The following is a 25,721-nucleotide window of genomic DNA, read 5'->3' as shown; positions in this document are numbered from 1 at the left end:
TATGGGTCTGACCTCTGGGGAAACGAAAGCAGTAGCAACATACAAATCATCCAACGAATACAGTCGAAGATACTGCGAACAATATCGCAAATATCCACAGGGACCTGGATATAAAACGCGTAAAAGAAAAAATTGATAGTAAAGTCTCGAAGTACGAAGCTAGACTATCAATACATCCAAGCCAACCGGGCAGCTCAGGCGGCTCAGTAACGACTCTCGGTTACAACGCAACGACCACCCACTCCTGCCCAACTTAGGGCCACTAACCAATTAACAATTATAATACAGTATAGGTTAAGATTTGAATACTTATTGTAAGTCTCTTCTAGAGAAGATTCAATAAACAAATAAAACGTATAAATAAAAAAAAAACAATTTATTTATTGTCTAAAGCAACTTTTTAATAACTTCCAAAATGTAATTACATTTAATAAATAAAAATTATGAAAATATTCTTACAAATACCCCAGCACTTTTAAAAAAGGGAATTCAGTCTATATAATACATTTAATTTTTTTCGTACTTATATTGTTCTCCCTCTTCCCACCAAAAATCTTTATCTCATTTTGGGCCTTTCTTTGAACAGAACAACAAATATAGAGTGTGGCAGAGCGGCAAAATTTGGTTTGCCTTCTTTGTTTCGAACTTCGCTGGACGAAGCCCTTTAAATTTGTTTTGGTTTCAAACAGGGAAAAGAAGGGAAGGGAATTTCGATAATGAAGGGTACTGTATGTAATCTGCGTTTTAAAAATAATTAATTAAAGTCAAAAAAGTTTGCAAAGCCCAATTTGTCTCGGGTTTTAAAAAAAAACTAAGAAAAGAACACAGCTGACGACGATATCATTTAGCTTTCAAAGAAGCAATCGGAAAAAATACAAAAATGTAATTTCATTAAATGTACCATTTTAAAACTATTCATCATATAACCTCCATAGAAACAATCTGAAAATTAAAGGAAATAAATATATCAACCCTGTTCTAGTTTTCACTACCGAAAGATTTACACGGATTCGAATTTCCCAGAATTTTTCTAGTTTCGACGTCCGAAAAATCCCCACGGAATCGAATTTTCCTCTGTTAGATCTCTGTTAACTTCCGAAAAAACTCACGGAAACTTTCCGCCAAGCAATTGTCTGGCGGATTTATTCCCGCAAGGACAGATTTTAATTGTTTTATAATACTTTGCGATAAGTTAAAGCGCATATGATATTTTTACCTTGTTCTATGATATTTTAATATCATTATTGCTTTACAAGCTTGGTTAATAATAACCAGTTTTGGGAAAGGTAAAAGTGTTTTAGATCTAGGTAAGGTACAATGTATTTGAGAAAACAATGAAATAGGTAAGGTAAAAGGTACACAATTTGAGAAGTATTTAGTTAGTGAAAAATGTACAATAAAAGTCAAAAACATTTTGTAGTAATTTTTTTAATTTTCACGAAGTTGTAAATTAATTATAATATTGTGTATACCCTCTGGCAATTAAGTTTGATTGTAGAAACAATAAAAAGAAATCTTGCATATCTTGAAGTTGCAGTAAAATGATGCTATTTTTATTAACGTATTGGCGAAAATAATGCAAAATTACATTATGTGGAATCAAACTAATTTGAAAACAAAACAAAAAAAAAACAAATTATGTTTCAGTATATTAAAACCTAACATAGCAAATTTAAAAAAAAAATAAAAAATGTACCTAGGTAAGGTAAAAGGTATTCTCACATTCTTTTAAAGGAAAGGTATAAGGTATCATAAATTTTTACCTAAGTACGTACCTAGGCACAAGTAGCTAGGTACACCCCAACTCTGATAATAACATATTTGTTTGTTTTTTTAAATTATTTTGTGATTGCGCCTTGAAATCGTTTCGGTTCTAGCCTACATCAGTGCTAAAAATCCGCCGCCCCAGTTCTAGATTCCGAACGAATTTGGTAGGTATAATGCAAGGGTCATGATACTTGGGACTTATTTTACTTTTGTATTCGTTTAAATATGGAAGGAAACGTATTTCTTTGAAGTTAAATTTTAAAGTGTTTTTGTTTATAGTGCAGCTTAATTACATGTAATAATTGTGCGAAGTATGTTGTGTTTAGACATTTTTAATTGCCTTTGGCAACTCTGATCCTCAACACTACTTTGAAAATATCACAATACTGGTACGGTACCTAAACAGCTGATCCGCGCAAAACTTTTAAAATAAAAAAGTAAGTAAAACAAACGTAAATGCAAAAATAGCCTTTTCGATTCAAATATAATCGGATTTTTTATTTAAAAATGCGTGCCACATAAGAACGCAAGTTGGGAAAGTATTCCCTAGATTGAGTTATCTGCTCTGATTTTTGTTCGCAGGAAATGTTTTCGGAGCATTGGTTTTCCAATGTTGGAACATCGAAAACACTCCCTTTCGTCGTCGCAATTGTCGCTAAAATTTAAAACAAGTTATTTTCGCAATTAAACAACAAAAAATGTGAAACTCCGATTTCCACAGAGCACATCCACCTTCCGATTTCAGCTGATCTGAACAGCTGTGGAAACGGACGGACAGACGGACATAGCTAGATCGATTCTCCTAGTGATGCTGATTAACGTCGTTTTTCGAATTTGTTAGCATTATTTTTTTTAGTAAAATGAGACCTCGATGGTCAAAATCGGTAAAAATCGAGTAAAACTATTTAAGGGGGTCTTCTACTCTCGAGCCGAGAAACTAAGTGGTTACTTAGGGAATTAATTACAAAAGTTATACTTCATAGATTTGAAATATTTTTTTTTATTATCTAATGACACATGTTTTGAATCGTAAATTTTGCTTTTGACTTGAAAATAAATTTGTCCAGAATTTGTCCTGTTCATAATACTTGTAAAATCGGCAAGGGTCCCGTTTAAGTCAAGTTTTGGCGAGCGGGTTGATATGAAATTAGAAGATTGATATTTAGACTCGTAGTTACGTCGACTATTTCTTCAGAGGCATTTTTTTTATTTAACAAATTGCAATAATTATGCAAAAAAAAAAATTATCTTTATTGTTGTTTCGTCTTGTAAAATATTGCAAATTTTGTCGAGTAAATAGTAGAGGAGAATACAATTGTTAGACATTAGACGCAATAAACAACATTTAAGAAGCAATGCAAACATTTTTAATTGCCAGATCGCCAGATCAATCGATTTAAAATTACTTTAATAACTGAAAACTTTGCAGATTTGTTCAATCTTACAAAAAGCTATTTTTTCTAATCGAGAAAGTAAGACCCGACCCAGGACATCTTTGGATTGCTCATGTAACCCAGCTTGCAACAGTTCTTTCGTTTTCTAGTAACCCCTACCAACTGGCGGTGGCAACGGATCACGATGTGAATATAGGAAGAATCACATATACCAAAATACTACACAAAGTGGTGGGATCATTGGAAAACCAATGCTCCGAGAACATTTCCTGCGAACAAAAATCAGAGCAGATAACTCAATCTAGGGAATACTTTCCCAACTTGCGTTCTTATGTGGCACGCATTTTTAAATAAAAAATCCGGTTATATTTGAATCGAAAAGACTATTGCATTTACGTTTGTTTTACTTACTTTTTTATTTTAAATGTTTTGCGCGGATCAGCTGTTTAGGTACCGTACCAGTATTGTGATATTTTCAAAGTAGTGTTGAGGATCAGAGTTGCCAAAGGCAATTAAAAATGTCTAAACACAACATACTTCGCACAATTATTACATGTAATTAAGCTGCACTATAAACAAAAACACTTTAAAATTTAACTTCAAAGAAATACGTTTCCTTCCATATTTAAACGAATACAAAAGTAAAATAAGTCCCAAGTATCATGACCCTTGCATTATACCTACCAAATTCGTTCGGAAACTAGAACTGGGGCGGCGGATTTTTAGCACTGATGTAGGCTAGAACCGAAACGATTTCAAGGCGCAATCACAAAATAATTTAAAAAAACAAACAAATATGTTATTATCAGAGTTGGGGTGTACCTAGCTACTTGTGCCTAGGTACGTACTTAGGTAAAAATTTATGATACCTTATACCTTTCCTTTAAAAGAATGTGAGAATACCTTTTACCTTACCTAGGTACATTTTTTATTTTATTTATACTGAAACATAATTTGTTTTTTTTTTGTTTTGTTTTCAAATTAGTTTGATTCCACATGATGTAATTTTGCATTATTTTCGCCAATACGTTAATAAAAATAGCATCATTTTACTGCAACTTCAAGATATGCAAGATTTCTTTTTATTGTTTCTACAATCAAACTTAATTGCCAGAGCGTATACACAATATTATAATTAATTTACAACTTCGTGAAAATTAAAAAAATTACTACAAAATGTTTTTGACTTTTATTGTACATTTTTCACTACCTAAATACTTCTCAAATTGTGTAGCTTTTACCTTACCTATTTCATTGTTTTCTCAAATACATTGTACCTTACCTAGATCTAAAACACTATTACCTTTCCCAAAACTGGTTATTATTAACCAAACTTGTAAAGCAATAATGATATTAAAATATCATAGAACAAGGTAAAAATATCATCTGCGCTTTAACTTATCGCAAAGTATTATACAGTTAAAATCTGTCCTTGCGGGATTAAATCCGCCAGACAATTGCTTGGCGGAAAGTTTCCGTGAGTTTTTTTCGGAAGTTAACAGAGATCTAACAGAGGAAAATTCGATTCCGTGGGGATTTTTCGGACGTCGAAACTAGAAAAATTCTGGGAAATTCGAATCCGTGTAAATCTTTCGGTAGTGAAAACTAGAACAGGGTTGATATATTTATTTCCTTTAATTTTCAGATTGTTTCTATGGAGGTTATATGATGAATTGTTTTAAAATGGTACATTTAATGAAATTACATTTTTGTATTTTTTCCGATTGCTTCTTTGAAAGCTAAATGATATCGTCGTCATCTTTTGTTCTTTTGTTCTTTTGTTCTTTTCTTTGTTTTTTTTTTTTTAAACCCGAGACAAATGGGGCTTTGCAAACTTTTTTGACTTTAATTAATTATTTTTAAAACGCAGATTACATACAGTACCCTTCATTAGCAAAATTCCCTTCCCTTCTTTTCCCTGTTTGAAACCAAAACAAATTTAAAGGGCTTCGTCCAGCGAAGTTCGAAACAAAGAAGGCAAACCAAATTCTGCCGCTCTGCCACACTCTATATTTGTTGTTCTGTTCAAAGAAAGGCCCAAAATGAGATAAAGATTTTTGGTGGGAAGAGGGAGAACAATATAAGTACGAAAAAAATTAAATGTATTATATAGACTGAATTCCCTTTTTTAAAAGTGCTGAGGTATTTGTAAGAATATTTTCATAATTTTTATTTATTAAATGTAATTACATTTTGGAAGTTATTAAAAAGTTGCTTTAGACAATAAATAAATTGTTTTTTTTTATTTATACGTTTTATTTGTTTATTGAATCTTCTCTAGAAGAGACTTACAATAAGTATTCAAATCTTAACCTATACTGTATTATAATTGTTAATTGGTTAGTGGCCCTAAGTTGGGCAGGAGTGGGTGGTCGTTGCGTTGTAACCGAGAGTCGTTACTGAGCCGCCTGAGCTGCCCGGTTGGCTTGGATGTATTGATAGTCTAGCTTCGTACTTCGAGACTTTACTATCAATTTCTTCTTTTACGGGTTTTATATCCAGGTCCCTGTGGATATTTGCGATAATGTTCGCAGTATCTTCGACTGTATTCGTTGGATGATTTGTATGTTGCTACTGCTTTCGTTTCCCCAGAGGTCAGACCCATACATCCAGGTTGGTTTTAAACAAGTGTTGTAAATAAGTACTTTGAGTTCCAGTGGCAGGGGTGAGCGGGAATTGATGAGCCAGTGGAAACTGTTGGCCTTGAATTTTAGGGAAATCTTCTTCGCTTTAATGTGCTTTCTCCAGGTAAGCCGCCTGTCTAAGTGGATGCCCAGGTATGTGACTCGGGGGATTTCTTTGTTATTTAGGGCCAGTGGTGGGCAGGTTGCCCGATTGAGTGTAAACGTAATATGTTTGCATTTTTGTTCGTTGACTTGTATGCGCCAATCTGCTAGTCATTTTTCTACGGCCCCCAGGTGGTTCTTTAAATACGCTGTTGCTGTTTTTGGACATTTTGAATAGCTGTATAGCTGTGTCATCAGCAATGGTGGATAGAGTTGTCTGACTGCTTGTGGGAATGTCAGCCGTGTATAGGACATACAAGATCAGTCCGAGTACACTTCCATGGGGTATTTTGTGGTTGGCGGAGAAGAAATTTTTGAATCTGACAGTAAATAATCTGTCTTTAAGGTTAGATTCAAGTAATTTGTGGGTGTTTTGTGGTGGAAAGTCTTGATTTTATGAACCAGACCGTCAATCCAAACGCGATCGAAGGTTTGAGATACGTCTAGGAATAAGGAACTGCAGTATTCCCTGCGTTCAAACGCTGTGCGTATTTCAGCTGTAATGCGATTTACCTGTTTGGAAGTTCCGTGCTTTTCCCTGAAGCCGAACTGATGCAGGGGGATCGCTCTGTCGTTTCTGAGGTGGCACAAAAGCAGTTTTTCAAATAGCTTTGATAGGCTTTGATTGCCTGAATTTGGTATCATTGAATTTGGTATCATTGTAATATGGTAAAGTGAATTGGTTTGTCGGCGGATGAGGTTGGAAGACATTTGTTAAGTAAGAGGCGAATATGTTGTCCTTTTCCTCGTCACTACGGGCCCACCCACCTGTTGGTGATCGAATTGGAAAATCAGGTTCTATTGGTCGTTGAATGTTTGGGTGCGCTCTCCATAGTAGAAATTTGTTGCTGGTGGGCGATAGTTGCGCTTTATAGGCACGTTGAGTCTGATTCTTTTCGGTTGGTAAAGCTGTAGACAACTTCCGACAAGCTTCTTTAAACCATTGTTTAGTGGATGGGGAGCGGTGTGCCTCCCAGTCTCGGCGAATGAGCGTCTGGATCTGTGTGGTTGTTCGTGTAGTTTTTGGGGGGGCATGAGGCTGAAAGTTCGGGTGTAGAGTGTTTGGCAGCAGAGGACATTACATCCGTTATATGTTTAAGTGAGTCTTCAATATCAGCTTCACAGGATATTTTAGGTTCGATTTCAAAGTGTGAGAGTATATATATTTTATACTTTAGCCAGTTTGTTGTATTGGTTCTCAGAAATAGACAAAGTAAAACAGACGAGTGGTCAGATGACAGTTCCGCCAGGGTTTCAACATGTATCAGCCTGGACGGTACTCTCCTAGTTACAGCAAAATCGATGTCTGGATTTTTGTTCGGATCTGCTGGCCCGTATGTGGGAGTACCTGGTGAAACAAAATCTAGCTAATTACCGGGTTTGATAATAGAGTTGCATAAATGACGTCCTTTGGGGTTAATGTGGCCTGTATGTGGTTGTAAGCAAACGCCTCCAGAGGCTGATGCCTAATGCGCTGTTTGATAAGGATTCCGGTGCCTCCGTGAGCTTTGTCGACTGGGTGGTTGCTCGCATGGAAGATGTAGTCAGTGAGATAGAAATGGTTTTCATTGGTTAGGTGCGTTTCTGAGAGGAGCATGATATCGATGTCCTGGGTGTTTAAGAACTGTAGAAGTTCAAGTCTGTGCTGCGAAGCACCGTTAGCGTTCCAAAAGCATATTCTTAAGGGATCCATTTAAGTTGAATTTTGTTTGATTAGAAGTTCCATAATGTTGTTCTGGTTTCGCACTAGTTCCTGGAGGGTACCTTGCATTGAAAGCATGATGTTAGTGAGTGTAGCTTAAGTAGCTTCGATACTGTTTTGTATTTGTGGAGTCTGGTTTTGTTAATTATAAGGTTGAGTTGGTCTTTGAGCGTTTTGCTCTGGAATCAGAGTATATTTTGGTTTTGGTATATGCGGGTGGGGCTGTAATGCCTCGGGCTGAACGGTTCTTGTAGGCAATAATCCAGGGTATTGAAGTGCAGACGCAAAAGTAACTTCCAAACTCCTGGCAGTTTGTACACTGTACCAGGCCGTTTCGTTTATGCTGCTCCTCTACCGTTATTCTTCGATGGAGTAGGCATTGCAGTTTGTATATGGGGTGCACTGCGTTTTTCTTCAGAGTAGTCGCGTCTGGTTTAAGTTCAATCCTGAAGAGTGACTGAGGAATTTTTTCCTGTTGGTTATGTTCATTACGTTTTTGACGTCAAAACCATTTTCTTGAAGTCCTTCAGCTATATACGGTTGACTCGCTACCCTTTTTATAACTTTAAGTCCTTTGCTACTTTGTGAGTTGGTAGGTGTAATAATTAGCACGCTCACTGTCCAGGAAGTTTGTTACAGAGCGGTAGTTGGCTTCATTGGTTATCTGGAGCTTGGTTTCAGATATATTACCTCTTTTTAAAATAGTAATATAAAAGTTGTTTTGCCCAATTATTTGCTTGAGTTTATTAATTAGATCTGAACAATTTTGATCTCTAATCTACATAGGTGGCTTTACAATATTGGCTGAATGCTTGAGCTATAATAAAAATTGAATTTATTGAGTGTTCACGCCATGTAGGCGTTTGTATAGTCTGGCATGGTAGATTTACAAGTCTCCATCCGCTGTCCCTACACTCTCCCGCTCAAACTCTCCTTCTTAGTCTCCGATCCGCTTTGGAGCGCTCTAGATAAGTTAAGCTTACGTTAGTTCTAATAAAGACCCGCACGTAGCGCAAAAACCTCAAAGTTCTCGAGACTTTTATTTTCGCATTCCTACGCGGGAATCGGTTTCATCATTCTATATAGACCTAATGAAGCCGCCACCCTCACCCCAATATTTGATCCAACCGAGCCAGATTTACTGCAGCAGTTTTGGTGGATTAAATCGCTTCAGATAAGTTGTATCCAATAAATTAGTCAGAAATACAGTCAGATTTTTGGAAGTTCTTTTCGTTCGGCTTTCTGTATGATTTTGTCAAAATCCAAGTCCCATATTTTCGTTCATTCGGAAATATAGCCCAGCCACAATAAAAAATAACGAACTCAATTTTTCCTCCAAAATTGTTTACTGTGATCCCGCTGCGTGCGAATGTATATAATTCCATACGTATTCCAAAACTGTCCACTTCTGAAAAAACTACTCCAATAAAATTAAAGACCTGCCAGCTAAAACAATTGTTAATTAATTGTTCATTTCAATAACAAACGCCTCCGCCACTTCACATACATCTCGAAACCAACTCCGTACGGTGCTCCTCCGCATATCCCGTTATTCGCAGTCCCTTTTACATACGTCCGCTCTCGACAAATACAATTTATACTAAATATATTCGATATTTCTGAAAAATTTTAACTAACAAGTATAGTTAGATAGCTGTCAAAAATCCATCCTTGTGTCAGTGTGCGATTCAAAACAATTATTGAAAACAAAATGCCAGAGTGCAGACCCCCACCCCACCACAATTTTTTCGAGCTATCTCTCTACTGCAGCGATTACCGGCAGAACACCGACAGTGGCAGTGGGGGACTTCATAACCTTCAATATTCCTAAAATAAACAGCTCGATTTTAAAAATTTAACGCTGGCAGTTGTGTAATTTTCTTCGTCGCTCTCACAACTGCTAGCAGGGGCAGATCGGCCGATCGGTGGCCGAGCAGCTACAGAATGCCGAATGGTCGCAAATTAGAATTTTTCGTCGTCAGCACAAAAGTTTTTCAAAACTTATTAAACATTACTCAACCTTGTAACCATTCCCAAATATCAATTCACATATATACGTTAAATGTGGTCAGCCAGACCAGAGTCGTTGACCATAATCAACTTGACAACAACGCTCTGCTGGCCTAGCATTGGGCCGGATGCTCATGCACAGACGGCAGACACTGCATATTTGCGTTGTCGCTGTGAGCTTTCTTAGCTATAAGTTTATTCCTTAACTTCAGTCTTGTTTCGAATTCCTATGAACAGAGCTATGCTCAAGAACACTACTCAGGCCATCGCCTTTTTATTACTTTGAAATACGCCTGCTGAGCTTAAGGGCAGAGGCACATGAGGGCAGTTACCCTCTCACCGTAATTCCAGTTGTCACCCCCCTCACCACGCCAGCCACCCGGATAGAAGGAAGACAACTAATTAATTCGACAGCCAACCGGCTACGGATGTGAATATAACTAATTTATATACTACTATGAGCAAAAAGTAAGGTGAATTTTCAATTTAAGCTTCGCGGGCCAACATTTGGAGCTAGATCTTTATTCTTGAGTTGGCATGACTGTTAAACACAGGGACAAATTTCATGCCAATGTCATTCTGTTTACCAAACGACCAAGAGTGCATTTTTTTGTTTTTAACAACGTCTAAATTGTTTAAGCAGAGAAATGCCATAAAATTTTCTTAGCGGAATGAAATGTCGGCTGCGGAAACGTTGAGGATGTTGCGGAAGGATTTTGGTGATTCTACCATGTCGCAGAAAAGTGTTCATAAGTGTAACAAAGACTTGAAAGAGAGAACGTGTTAATGACTTGCAGTGCTCCGGACGACCATCGACGTCAACAAATGACCAACACGTCAATGAAGTGAAGGAATTAGTGCACAAAAATTGATCGTTCACTGTTTGAGACCTTACTAATATGATAAGAATATCAGAAGGATCTATGAAAACCATTTTGAAAGACTATTTGGACTATTCTGACAAGCTCAAATGCATGATTATTCCAAAAACTGAGTGATTTTTTTGAAGGGAATGAAATTGATTAAGAATAAATAAAAACAGTTTCATTTTACAAACAAATCAACCTTTCTTTTGGCCCACAGTAGTAAAAACTATACTATTTTAGTAAATACTGACTTAAGGGAGCGTTCTGGTCTAGAAATTTGAAAATATCGATCTTTTTGCATTATTTGAATTTTTAGACTTTTTAAAATATTTGAAAAAAAAAAAAAAAATTTTTTTAATTCGAACTATTTTATGCAGCCGGTTTTGTGATGCGGCGTCCGAGCCATTACAAATGTTTCCTAAACTTTAAACGCGTTGGTATATAACTTGTTTTATACTACTCTATCGAGTCTGCCATGGACTTAAACAAAAGTTGATTGTAAGTATTTCTTAAATATTCGAAAAATCGAAAAAAATTATTAAAAAACAGGTTTTGTTTTCAAGTCGACGCCATGTTGTTATTTTTATATTTTTTTAAGGTGGTCAGCCCGATGGCGGCATCTTTACCAATTAAGAATTTATTTGTTTATTTTTCTGGTCTCTACAAGGGGTGAAATCATGTCAACCAGGACACAGCGATTTTTTGAATACCCTACTCCATAGGCCTGTACCTCGGCCAATATAGGTTTTTTTAAATTTTTTTATTCTTAAAATGTGAATAAAAACCATATAAAAATGTATACTAAAAATGTTTTTCATTTCTCTTTTACCTAACTTGAAAAAAATGGTTCAAATTCTGGCTTCTAGAGCAGAATACCCCCCTTGAGTCAGTAAATACTGTCAAAGTAACAAAATACTGTCCTATACTGAGTTAAAATTTTATTTATGTAATATGTTCCTCCAACGAACTTGCTACTTTGCTAGACTGGTCATTTCATACGACGCATTTCGACACAAAAAAACGGACCCCGAAAGGTCCACCGTGCTCACAGCAGCAGGTCCATGCACTTCGTGTGCGTTCGGGTTTTTTGCCCTCTCATTCTCATTCTCATTTTTATGCTCGCGCACTCATTGCACGAGTTCAGTCGTTCAGTCGCAGAGAGGCGCTTTTTGAAGAAGGCTGCCCTGCGCTTGAATTCGTCCTTGTATGTATGCGTGATCATGCATTCTCGTACACGGGAGCATGTGTGCGTTTATTTCATTTCGGCGCATCCAGAATATTTTGTCTTTTGCCACTTTTCAAACTTGGTACCCTAAGAATATGGGCGTATTTACTATTGGGTTATGATATATATATTAATATTATATGTTATAATATATTTTGTTTAATATTTCAGCATACATTTTTTTTTGTTTACAAATTCAAATCAGTGGTAGCAGTAAAATGTTTTACATATATGTATGTATTCGAATTTATAGACATCAGTCCACTGAGATGGGAACAGGGCATATCGCAGTCGTGTCACTTGAAACACCGACTGCACTTTAGTGGTTGAGAAAACTTCAAACTAAATCAGCTCTTGTCGATGTTTTGCGAGCGGTTGGTGCCTGCATACCCTACCGACGAATGCTTTTAAGTGGAGCGGTCTTTTAGGACACTTGTTTTAAATGTTATGCTTAGTGATCTTTGGTTGATTTTTAAACAATTCATTATAATCCAAGATATTGGTACCGATAGATACAAACAACACACGATTACAACAGCTAAGGTCTAACATGTTTCAGAGTGACGTGACAAACGTGTTTGGTTTTTTACGATTTGTAGGCGTTAGAGTGGGCGTGGCTCTGTTTTAATAGCGCTGCGTAAAAAATACTAGTATCTGCATTTCAAATCCCAAATCCATAGCTTGTATAATTTTCGAGATATCGACGTACGGACGGACAGACAGACGCACATGCCTAGACCGATTCAGCTAATGCTCCTAATCAAGAATATATATACTTTATAGGGTGGAAAACGTTTCTTATACCTGATACATACTTTTCAACTATAAAAAATATACCCTTTTTATCTACGAGTAATGGGTAAAAAAATTTATTTTAAAGCATCAATTAAATATTAAACATTATGAAGATCATATAAAAGTTCAAAATACTAAATTTTTTGGTAGATCGTTACTTTTTTAATTTTTTTTCGCAACGAGACCCACGGTCCACGCCCGGTTGGGCGAGGGGCGTAGCAGTGTGTCGCACGGGACGATTCGTGAGTTATAATTTGACCTAAAATGATTTAGTATTGGGGGACTATTATTTCCACTTGCACATTTATGTTAAGACGAACTGCCAAATCGGGGCTATCAATCTTACAACGTATAAGATTATAAAATAAGACAGTATTAAGCAACGTTCTACGATTAGTTAGGAATGGTAAATAAGAAAATAGGAGCAGAACATCTTACTAAACTTGAACTTTTCCAAAAATTTTTAACCGGGAATTTGCCGTTATTTATCCGAAAATTATTCGTGAAAGAAAAAAATTTGCCGCTCCTGTTTTAAGGATTTTTTTTTTAAAACATAGTTGTTCTGCTAACTTGATATCAACTTGATATCAAGTTAGCAGAACATCTTACTAAACTTGAACTTTTCCAAAAAATTTTTAACTGGCAATTTGCCGTTTTTTGTCCGTAAATTATTCGTGAAAGAACAAAATTTGCAGCTCCTGTTTTAAGGATTTTTTTTTTAAATTTACTTAAAACTTACTAAACTTGAACTTTTCCAAAAAATTTTTAACTGGCAATTTGCCGTTATTTATCCGTAAATTATTCGTGAAAGAAAAAAATTTGCCGCTCCTAATTTAAGGTTTTTTTTTTTAAACATAGTTGTTCTGCTAACTTGATAACAATTTAGCAGAACATCCTTCTAAATTTGAACTTTTCCAAACATTTTTTAACTGGCAATTGCCGTTATTTATCCGTAAATTATTCGTGAAAGAAAAAAATTTGCAGCTCCTGTTTTAAGGATTTTTTTTTTAAATTTACTTAAAACTTACTAAACTTGAACTTTTCCAAAAAATTTTTAACTGGCAATTTGCCGTTATTTATCCGTAAATTATTCGTGAAAGAAAAAAATTTGCCGCTCCAATTTTAAAGTTTTTTTTTTGGAAAAGTTCAAGTTTAGTAAGATGTTCTGCTAAAAAAATTGAGCGGCAAATTTTTTGCTTTCACGAATTTACGGATAAATAACGGCAAATTGTCGATAAGAAAAAAGTTCAAATTTCAAAAGTTGTTCTGCTAACTTTATGCACATTTTTTATTGTGTAGCCCCATGTTATTGAAATTATACAATTTTTTTCCACTTTTAATAAATCTCCGCATTAAAAAAGTGCCCGGCGTGCCAATTGTCCAGTCTTTGGAATATGCCGCCAATGTTGATTTTACTCCTTTTCTCCAATATTTAATGAATATAAAAAATATTAAATTGAAGCAATTTTAATATCTTTTGGAATTTAGTTTCCTGTTTGTTTAAATTTCGATTAAATGAAATAATAAGAATATTTAATGGAATTTCTAACAACATAAAAAGCTATTTTTTCAATCTTAAAAGTCTGTAATAAATAATGTTAAACAAGAAAGCAAGCAAACTTCGGCAAGCCGAAGTTCATATACCCTTGCAGCTATTTCAAAAACTAAATACTCTTGAAAACGTTAAAATTATGATTTTACTTGCGTGTATGTTTAAAAACATTGCAGCTATAATGATTTGCGGCCTAATTATTCGATAGTTCCTATGGCAGCTATACGATTGTTCCTATGGGAGCTATATGCTATAGTCGTCCGATCCGGCTCGTTCCGACTTATATACTACCTGCAATAGAAAGACAACTTTTGGGAAAGTTTCATGCAGATAGCTTTAAAAATGAGAGACTAGTTTGCGTAGAGACGGACGTACAGACGGATGGACAGACGGGCAGACGGACATGGCTAGATCGACTCTCCTAGTGATGCTGATCAAGAATATATATACTTTATAGGGTCGGAGATGTCTCCTTCACTGCGTTGCAAACTTCTGACTGAAATTATAATACCTTCTGCAAGGGTATAAAAATGGCCAAAAAAGAACCTCTGATTAGGTTGAAGCAAAGACTCTTTAATAGACTAAGATGCGTAAGGGTCATACAACCGAAAGGTAACCAAAATTTTGAGAGTGGATTTTCGATGTGGACCCACTATTTTTATAGTGTAAGTGTAAGTCTTTTTTTAAAAAGACTCCTGCAAATCAGTCTTAAATTCATGTCTTGTCGGCTGCTTCGTAGTGGAATCGTAGTGAAGTGGTGAAAGTACACGTCTATAAGGCAGGACGGCGCGGGTTCTAGCTCCACAAAAGTTTTTCAAAACTATTTTGTTTGTATTAACTTTTTATAAGTTTATATAGTTGGTTTTGGCGACCTTTCCAAAGTATATTAATTGTTAGCCGGTTCGAGGTCAGGACGTTGAAAAAAACACAAAATTATTTCAATTTTGGTAATTCATCAATACATTTCGGTTGCTCTTCGGCAACCGTCTTCAGGACAACTATAAAATAATAACAACGATTTTAATATTTTTAACAAACAGATGTACAAAACAATTTACATTTGACCTACATATAATTTACACGTCTGCGTCCGGTGACGTGGAGTTGTTAACTAATTTTTCTTTCCTAGTAAGTGTCTATATAAATGAGTGCAATTTTCAGTGTCCGTTTTGTAGTTCGTCCGTATGTCTGTAGGTGTTTTTTTGATATGTAGCATTTCTATGGTGAATCGTTTGGCAAAGTGTTGTTCTTGTGATAAGATACTCGCCTCTTCGAAGTTCAGAGAGTTAGAAAACTAATAAGACCTCCAAGATTACTGAAAAATACGAAGATGACCTGTTCGCAATCATTCAAGAGGATGACATTAAAACTACACTGACCATGCTCAACTCTTTCACCAAAAATATAAAATTTACAATGGAACTAGAAGAAAACGACCAATTACTTTATTTGGACTCAGTGATAATTAGACGTGGAAATCGATTAAAATTAAAATGGTACAAGAAAACCAATTACGTCCGGACGAATCATCAATTTCAACTCCAAACACCCAAAACAAATGATAATAAATACAGCTAGGAGCTGTATACATAGAATGCTCAAATATTTCAGACACGGATTACCACCGAAGAGACGACCCAGGAGATAAAATCAATGTTGACAGATAATGATTTCCCAAAACACATAATAAAAACATTATTATCGGAACACAAAACAAGAAAACAAAACAGCGTTAAAAACAATAAAACAAAAATATATGTAAATTACATACGTCCCGGCATTATCCGAACGTGTAGCGAAATCGGAATGCTACGACAAAGAAAACATAAGTATCGCACATAAACCGGATCACACATTAAAATCTATATACAACAAAACCAAATCAAAGATAAATGAAATTGACAAAAAGACGTAATATATAAAATACCGTGCAACGGCAACAACAACGAAACATGCAACATGATATATATAGGAACAACAAAATCTAAACTTAAACTAGACTAGCACAACATAAATCGGACTTCAAAGCTAGACATCATACGAACACGCAAAAATCAGCACTCATGTCCTACTGTGCCAAGAGTAATCACTCACCGAACTTCGAAGAGGCGAGTATTTTATCACAAGATCAACACTATGCCAAACGATTCACCATAGAAATGCTACATATCATAAAAACACCTACAGACATACGGATGAACTACAAAACGGACACTGACAATTGCGCTCATTTATATAGACACTTACTAGGAAAGAAAAATTAGTTAACAACTCCACGTCACCGGACGCAGACGTGTAAATTAAATGTAGGTCAAATGTAAATTGTTTTGTACATCTGTTTGTTAAAAATATTAAAATCGTTGTAATTATTTTATAGTTGTCCTGAAGACGGTTGCTGAAGAGCCTCCGATATATATTGACGAATTACCAAAATTGAAATAATTTTGTGTTTTTTTTTTCAACGTCCTGACCTCGAGCCGGCTAACAATTAATATTTTTATAAGTTTTTTTCTTTTAATTTTTTTGCCTTTGCAATTTTTTGATTCTATAAAATATTTTGTTAGTTTTATATATATGTGTATTTGATCAGCTAGCATAGTAAAATGTAAAAAATATAATAAAACGTGTATGCCAACCAATTTTCTTAGTAAAAATTACTAATATATTATAAAATTACCATACAGTCAGTTCGAAAAAACAAGAGCAACTATAATATTTTATGCCTACTCCAAAAATAAATAGACTAAATAAAGCATTCAAGCAGAAATCGAACTAGGGCCGTTCTAGCTCATGACCTAACAATCTTAGACATTTTCTTGCTCTTTTTCATTACACATCTTATTGTTATAGTCTTCGGTTGGGGACAGGGTTTAATATATTTATTGTACCCATTGTACCTAGGTATGTACAAAGCTCAAAAACTAGCTGTTAGTCATATTATTCTTGCAACTGAAGGCAGCTTACTCAAACGTTTTACACATTACTTACAGTTATAATGTCAACTTATTTACTTTATTTTGGTGTTTTCTTTGTTGCAAAAAGTCTACAGAAGATATCCGACAGCCACAAATAAGTTATTTTAAAATATATTTTTATGTATTTAATAAACAGAAGGATCTTACTGTATAAATAATCATCTACGTCCATATTGTTGCAGCTTTTCGTATATAAGAGTCCAAACTTATTGTTCACTCTTCGAAGGATTGAATTCTGCAATGGACAAATTATATTAATTTTATAGCATCGATGTCGACGAAAGCAAAAAACAATAGCGATGGAAGAGTTATGAGCAACATTTTACTACTAAAATATCGATAGATGATCTTTATGATAGCATTTTCATATTAAATATCCTATTTCCACAGAGTTCCTTCCACCATTCGTTGAAGGTATGGTCCATAAGTCTTTTCCTTTCCAAAAACTTCCCAGTTATGCTCTCTTCCACATAGTCAATCCTTTGAAAACGGTCACTTTCAACAAAGTGAAACTCCGTTTTCCACAGAGCACATCCACCTACCAAAGATGGTTGACCTGTTGACTTTGTTTACGTTTTGACGAGCAACAGCTGTTCAGATCAGCTAAAATCGGAAGGTGGATGTGCTCTGTGGAAACCAAAGTTTCACTTTTTTTAAAAAGCCACCATCTTTTTCACGGAAACCATTTCAATTCAAATTCTTTAGCGCCAAGACTTTAGAAGTGCACCGAAAAACATCGGCTAAATATCGGCTAGAAAAGTGCAGTTAGGAACGTAAATTCCACCGTCAAGGAATATCCGAAATACCGGAGAAGTAGACCCAGTCTTCCCGACCTTATTTACTATTTACTATTTACTATTTACTATTTACTATTTACTATTTACTATTTACTATTTACTATTTACTATTTACTATTTACTATTTACTATTTACTATTTACTATTTACTATTTACTATTTACTATTTACTATTTACTATTTACTATTTACTATTTACTATTTACTATTTACTATTTACTATTTACTATTTACTATTTACTATTTACTATTTACTATTTACTATTTACTATTTACTATTTACTATTTACTATTTACTATTTACTATTTACTATTTACTATTTACTATTTACTATTTACTATTTACTATTTACTATTTACTATTTACTATTTACTATTTACTATTTACTATTTACTATTTACTATTTACTATTTACTATTTACTATTTACTATTTACTATTTACTATTTACTATTTACTATTTACTATTTACTATTTACTATTTACTATTTACTATTTACTATTTACTATTTACTATTTACTATTTACTATTTACTATTTACTATTTACTATTTACTATTTACTATTTACTATTTACTATTTACTATTTACTATTTACTATTTACTATTTACTATTTACTATTTACTATTTACTATTTACTATTTACTATTTACTATTTACTATTTACTATTTACTATTTACTATTTACTATTTACTATTTACTATTTACTATTTACTATTTACTATTTACTATTTACTATTTACTATTTACTATTTACTATTTACTATTTACTATTTACTATTTACTATTTACTATTTACTATTTACTATTTACTATTTACTATTTACTATTTACTATTTACTATTTACTATTTACTATTTACTATTTACTATTTACTATTTACTATTTACTATTTACTATTTACTATTTTACTATTTACTATTTACTATTTACTATTTACTATTTACTATTTACTATTTACTTTATTTACTATTTACTATTTACTATTTACTTATTTTACTATTTACTATTTACTATTTACTATTTACTATTTACTATTTACTATTTACTATTTACTATTTACTATTTACTATTTACTATTTACTATTTACTATTTACTATTTACTATTTACTATTTACTATTTACTATTTACTATTTACTATTTACTATTTACTATTTACTATTTACTATTTACTATTTACTATTTACTATTTACTATTTACTATTTACTATTTACTATTTACTATTTACTATTTACTATTTACTACATTTACTATTTACTATTTACTATTTACTATTTACTATTTACTATTTACTTTTACTATTTACTATTTACTATTTACTATTTACTATTTACTATTTACTATTTACTATTTACTATTTACTATTTACTATTTACTATTTACTATTTACTATTTACTATTTACTATTTACTATTTACTATTTACTATTTACTATTTACTATTTACTATTTACTATTTACTATTTACTAACATTTACTATTTACTATTTTACTATTTACTATTTACTATTTACTATTTACTATTTACTATTTACTATTTACTATTTACTATTTACTATTTACTATTTACTCATTTACTATTTACTATTTACTATTTACTATTTACTATTTACTATTTACTATTTACTATTTACTATTTACTATTTACTATTTACTATTTACTATTTACTATTTACTATTTACTATTTACTATTTACTATTTACTATTTACTCATTTACTATTTACTATTTACTATTTATTAGTCCAGTGGATCAGCTGAAATTGAAGGTTGATGTGCTCTGTGGAAATTGGAGTTTCACATTTGTTGAAATTTCCAACCGTTTCCAACGGATGGACTGTGTGTGGAAAGAAGGCATTAGTGTGAAAAATGTGTCGATAAGTCATTTTCAAATTTTCGCGATCCATGTGCTTTAGGGTCTTTACTAATAGCCTGATTCCATTGGCGCATTAAAACGCATTTAGGGTAATGCGCATTTATTTACACAGGGGATCCCATACGGCTAAATGCCGCATTTAAAATAAATGCGATTATTAAATGCGATTAAAAACCATTTTTAGGAAATATACCGGAAATAACCGATGCTTAACGATATTTGGTTCGTGCCACCACTACAACAGATGTTTTCGATATTCAAGATTGGCGCAATTTTTGATGTCTTTTGAATATATAATGTATTTTGTATAAAAATGACTGAAACCTAGAGGGCATGCTGCAATTTCTGCTCGCAGTACCACAATGCATTTCTCCCACATATAAGGGGATACTTTCCCTTTTTAGAAACTGTGGTGGTCTCCACTGCAAACCCGTCATAACGACACAATCAGCTTCTCTTTCTTGTCGTCCAAGCTGGCAAATACCTCGGACAGCATAATGGATGTCCTGCTGAGCATTAGCAGAAGCATTATCTGAATGCTAATGCGCCAATGTAAACAGGTACATTTAAAAAGTCCACTAACGTGGCAATGGAATCAGGCTATAAGACAAATTTCTTGGAAAAACGGTAAAAACCGTTATCTATGTTTTTTTTTACATTTATTAAAAACACATGAAAACAAGAGTAGATGATCTACCATTTTATGTTAGGTGACACTTTTGCGTAAAGCTTATTTTAAACGAGATATCGTCCAAAATAGGTTTTTTTTACCCGTAATTTTAAACGAGGGACGAAGTAATTGTTCCGATACGGCATTGAGATGAGCAAACTTGCTTAACGTTCATCGAAACATTATCATTTTCGTTAATGCTATTGAAGTAATATCGGTTTGATGAATGCCATCGACAAGCACATTCTTTAAACAAAAATCGCGCGATATTTGCCTGCGGCGCTTTTCTCTCCATCGTCCATTCGTTCTTCTAATTCCCTCCTAAATTTTCTCACCATATCTGAAAAAAACCCATAACAAACAGAAAAATAATCCAAAAATGCTACTGAATATAGATAACATACTACAAAATAAAAAAACAGTAATAAAACCAAAATATTAAATTTCAAAAATCTTAACGGTATTTCAATAAAAAAGAAGTATTATGTTGTTCGAGTGTGAACTGATTGTTTGTCCGAGAAAAATAAAAAATGTATCAAGAGATGAGAAATTAAGCGATAGTTTTTAAAATATCGATAAAAGTTTGGTGATGCTAAGCCGGTCCAAATAACTGATCGCTCGTTCTTTTTTTAAATGACGGTTTGAAGTTTTCTGGATTTTTCTCGTCAGCTACCAGCTTTACGAAGAAAGTCACAAAACATGCAAGGCGTATTTCAACTAGATTTTGTTTTGCTTGTTGCATTTTTAATTGAAGCCGTCGGGAAAATACCAAATCAACCGATACGTCAGCAGGTCCCGCTATCGATAAGATTTGGTGGTGACACCGACTGTTGATAGCGGGGAGAGGATTTAGCTATTTAAATTTGGCCCGGTCCGCTCGTTAACTGGGTTAAATAGCCTTGGATACGTTCACTGACCCATTTTGGGAGAGCGGGAGAGAAATGGCGAGCGACTTTGGTGTAGGTCAGGGTTTTGCTTTAGTTACTGCAAGAAGTCGTAGGAGAACGGTCGGGAAAAATTGATACGAAAATTCGTAATAAGTGTTTAGATAACTCAAAGTGAGTAGTTATTTATTAGTCCTAAACTTGTAAATGTCAGTGTTTTTTTTTTAAATATTGAAGCCGCCGGGGACCCTATCTAAAGGGCCCCGGAAATTTAAAAGATTCGGGAAGGAAAACCTTACCAGGTGGACCTAACCTGGTCGTGAAGACCACGTCGTCCACCAGCAGCACAGCTTCGACAATGACCGACGTTGAACTCTGAAATAAATTAGTTTTAGTTATTAATTTGTGAAATCAGGCAGTCAAAGAATTGTTTCAAGGCACTCACTGTGAAATCTAATCTGGAAGTAGAGGCATTTATTCCGCACCCCAGCCGCGCGTCAAACTACGTTAAAATTGGGTTGCAAAATTTAATGAATTAAGGGATTTATTTAGCGTACTTACCCTTTTAGCACGTCCTTTCTTTTCCTTTGGAGCTCCTCAGGATTAGGTGACCCGGTTGGCAAACGCCTCCAATTTGGTGTCATGTAATTCACATCCGTGGCGTTTTTACCCAAACACTTGTAATTTTAAGCGTTTAAAAATGTACCTTCCATTATCGCTTTGACCTCTTCTTATTTAGGCGACGGTCTGAGTTCAGCCTTAAGTGTTGCTAATAAAAAGAGTAGATCATGAGTAGGAATTAAATTTGAATGTATTCTATAATTAATCTTACCCAAAATTAAATGTAAACAAGCTACCGAGATGGTTGTGTGAGTAACTTTGGGCGGTGAGATGAGCCGATCCTAATCCACCAGGAATAGACTCCGGTCTGCCGGAAATGGGGTGTGCCTCCAATATCATTCTTGGGGCACAGAGGACACCGAAGCCACCAATTTCGTCCAATTGTCTTAGTTTTTGATGTAAAAAAAATACCTTGTTTGTTTTGATTTGTGATAGGGATGGTAATCGTCAAGTCAGTGACGTGAGACGTCCTATGAGCCGGTATCGATTGTTTGGACTGCAGGGCATAGGGGGTACTCCGCCTTGGGACTCCGTGGCTAGCCGACGCTGCCCTCCGGGAAAAATGCAGTTCCATAACAATATGGCGCCCAAATTAACAAACAAAATATGTGATAACCGAGTCGACGGCGTCTCGCATATTTATATCTCCAGCCAGCCCACGAACGGTGGCTTGCATGACCCACAAGTAATTGCACCGTGGATGTGGACTGGGGGAGAAAATTTAAATTTTGTAGGGAGAAAGGAAGGCGTGTCCACTAGAGATAGGACAATTGCTCCCGAGGCACAGTTTTCAGGGTTTAGCTGTGATTTGGCGGTGACATCCTTTTCGAAGGAAATCGAAGGATTCGCATCCCAGGTCGTCCGTGCAATAAGCACGAAAGGTTAAACCAAAAACTGTGATATAACTGTGATATAGGTATTTGGGACATATTTTTATACCCTTGCAGAGGGTATTATTATTTCAGTCAGAAGATTGCAACGCGGTGAAGGAGACATGTCCGACCGAATAAAGTATATATATTCTTGATCCGCATCACTAGGCGAGTCGATCTAGCCATGTCCGCCTGTCCGTCTCTCCGTCCGTCTGTCCGTCCGTTTCTACGCAAACTAGTCTCTCAGTTTTAAAGCTATCATCATGAGACTTTCCCAAAAGTTGTCTTTCTATTGCAGGTAGTATAAAAGTCGGAACGAGCCGGATCGGACGACTATAGCATATAGCTCCCATAGGAACAATCGAAAAAATAAATAAAACGAAATTATAACTTTGATGTTTTTTAATTTCCTTTTTAGTTCTTCGACATATAGTAATGGTTAAATATTTCAGAATTACGGTTTAAATTTCATAAAATCGGACGCCTATATCATATAGCTTCCATAGGAATAATCGGAAAAAAATACAAAAAAAATTATAACTTTGCTGTTTTTTAATTTTTCTATTAGTTCTTGGACATATAGTAATGGTTAAATATTTCAGAATTACGTTTTAAATTTCATCAAAATCGGACGGCTGTATCATATAGCTCCCGTAGGAACAATCGGAAAAGAAATACAAAAAAAATTATAACTTTGCTGTTTTTTAATTTTTCTATTAGTTCTTGGACATATAGTAATGGTTAAATATTTCAGAATTAAATTTGTATTAAAAAAATACAAAAAAAATTTTAACTTTGCTGTTTTCAAATTTTTCTATTAGTTCTTTGACATATAGTAATGGTTTAATATTTTAGAATTACGGTTTAAATTTCATCAAAATCGGACGACTATATCATATAGCTCCCAAAGAAATAATAAAAATATATAAAATAACTATCTAATAATTGAGCTGCAAATTATCATAGCTTCAATGTTTTTGAACATATACGCAAGTAAATCATAATTTTAATATTTTCAAAATGTTTAATTCTTGCAATAGCTGCAAGAGTATATGAACTTCGGCTTGCCGAAGTTTGCTTTCTTTCTTGTTTTTGTTAACTTAATTTTAATGAATGTTTTGTTTTGGGGTTACAGTGTAGTTGTTTGTTTTGTGCAGATCCTTGGGTTTTCTTGGTATTTGCGTGTTCATATCATATCGGTTTCAAACTTAAATGTGTGGTCGTGACCCGTGACGTCCTCACGCGCTGCTCGGCCACCGCGACTTGAATGAAAAGTGCAACTCCAAAAGGAAATCCTATGAGATCCTGTAAACAGTCGAATTCCTTAACTGGCGACTTTCAGCACGGCTGAAAGTTAGTCCAGTTGAAGAGCGGCTTGTTTAGAGAGAATTCGGACGGAATTGTAGGCGCAAGACGACTGGCGCGGAGTCTACCGGCTGGTGATCGGCTCCATCTCCCCTTATTGTGGCTGGAAAACAATAGAAAAAGAAATTTAGACTTAAGGGACTGGTTTTTTTGTTAGGAGTTAATTATTAGTGTGAATTTGTTTAGCCTTAGGTATTTGTTGGTCGTTAATATATTTTCTTATTTATTTGTTATTATTATTTATTGGCCTTGTAATATAAGTATTCGTATTATTTAGGTGCATATTATTTAGTGGTATTTATTTATTATTTATTATTATTTACTAGCATTCAGCATAATTTAATTATTTATATATAATTTGGGTTTTTAGTGGTCCCATTGAATTCGGGGTAATTAGGGTTTTTAGAAGTCGTGTTATGGGTTACCAAAATTCAGGATGTCAAAGCGACAAGGCAGCAAGCATGATCACCTGCTTCGGTCGAAGGGTTTTCCAGGCGAGGACGACGAAAAGATGTGGTCCACGGATGTGGAGGGCGCTTTGCCGCGCATATCGGAAGGGTTGCCCAGGACTCCGCTTGCGCCAGGGACTGCAACGAGAGCAACAAGGACCACAGGACACCGAGCTGCAGCAGGACCACGCTCTTCCGGTTGGAGTTCCTGCAGCGGAGTTCAACGTGCTGCTTACTGGGCGGGCTCGGGAGTGGTATTGGGTGCACGTGCGTCACTGCAGGGTGGACAGGTGGTCCCAGCTTCGAGCCTCGGTGATGGATAGGTTCCGATGCCATCAGACGGAGCACGACCGGATGCACCAACTTCTGCAGAGGAAGCAGCAGCTCGGAGAAGGAGTTGGCGATTACGTCCTCGCGATGCAGCAGTTAGCGGCCCGTCTGAAAAGGCCAATGTCAGAGCGACAGTTGGTTAGGATAATTAAAAAGGGCTTGAGGGAGAGCATCGCAAGGTTTGTCTACGCGATGGATGTACTTACGGTGGATGAACTCTGGCAAGAGTGCTGCGAGGTGGAACGCAGTTTTGGACGACGTGGACGGGCCACGTACACGCAGCCGATGCGCTATTCTCCGGCAGAGAAGGCCAAGGTTAGCGAAGCTATTGGCCCAGATCCTGGTGAGGATTCTCTATGGCACGAGGTGGACGAAGTCCGGGCGATGCTTAAGAATCCGTTCCGAGCCGGCTGCTGGAATTGTGGAGCCGGGGATCACGGGTTTCAGGACTGCGCAGCAACAGAACGCCAGACACCGTGTCTCCCAAATGTCCGGATTGTGCGGAAAACCGTCGACGTCCAGACAGGAGTCCCGCCGAGAAGAAAAGTTGGTAGAGTTAAATAAATGTTTTCTTCTAAGAATACTAATAAGACTAATTTACGATACTTACCTTATGCGGAGAGGATGCGTCGGTACCTAGATATCAGGAATAGGATCTTCTCAGAGCATCAGCTAGACGGGATGCGAATGGTGTCTCGCAAGGTGCAGAAGGCCAGGGATCGATTTCGCAAACGTCGGGTCTGCCGACGCGAAGCAGTGGCCGCCGTGAAGCGGAGTTTATC

The 25,721-nt window shown here is 35.2% G+C and overlaps 2 protein-coding genes and 1 long non-coding RNA gene across 4 annotated transcripts in view; all 3 read right to left on the bottom strand.

Annotated features, from left to right (window-relative positions):
• LOC108134987 overlaps window positions 1-17,379 on the bottom strand; it is a 30,435-nt gene extending 13,056 nt beyond the window's left edge. The window contains exon 1 of one of the 2 annotated variants that reach the window (XM_041709749.1): window positions 17,220-17,379. In XM_041709749.1, coding sequence (XP_041565683.1) covers window positions 17,220-17,244 — 25 coding nt within the window. In that variant the 5' untranslated portion in view covers window positions 17,245-17,379. Of the gene's footprint in view, window positions 1-9,669; window positions 9,878-17,219 lie in introns of those variants that run through there. The other variant, XM_041709750.1, reaches the window with a different exon arrangement.
• A 4,076-nt stretch (window positions 17,380-21,455) lies between these two features.
• LOC121467652 lies at window positions 21,456-22,361 on the bottom strand. The gene is made up of 4 exons (XR_005977727.1): window positions 22,135-22,361; window positions 21,864-22,071; window positions 21,748-21,804; window positions 21,456-21,677 (listed from the first exon to the last, which is right to left on the bottom strand). It is a non-coding gene; the product is annotated as an uncharacterized LOC121467652 (long non-coding RNA).
• A 1,622-nt stretch (window positions 22,362-23,983) lies between these two features.
• Window positions 23,984-25,318, bottom strand: LOC121467653. The gene is made up of 3 exons (XM_041709748.1): window positions 25,146-25,318; window positions 24,630-25,047; window positions 23,984-24,263 (listed from the first exon to the last, which is right to left on the bottom strand). Exons 2-3 carry the CDS (start codon window positions 24,943-24,945, stop codon window positions 24,175-24,177), a joined length of 405 nt encoding a protein of 134 aa, XP_041565682.1. The 5' UTR covers window positions 24,946-25,047; window positions 25,146-25,318; the 3' UTR covers window positions 23,984-24,174.
• Window positions 25,319-25,721: the final 403 nt, after the last annotated feature.

The sequence above is a fragment of the Drosophila elegans genome, unplaced genomic scaffold (genome assembly GCF_018152505.1).
Source record: "Drosophila elegans isolate 14027-0461.03 unplaced genomic scaffold, ASM1815250v1 contig_477, whole genome shotgun sequence".
NCBI lineage: Eukaryota > Metazoa > Arthropoda > Insecta > Diptera > Drosophilidae > Drosophila > Drosophila elegans.
This window is presented reverse-complemented; position numbering and strand designations above follow the sequence as displayed.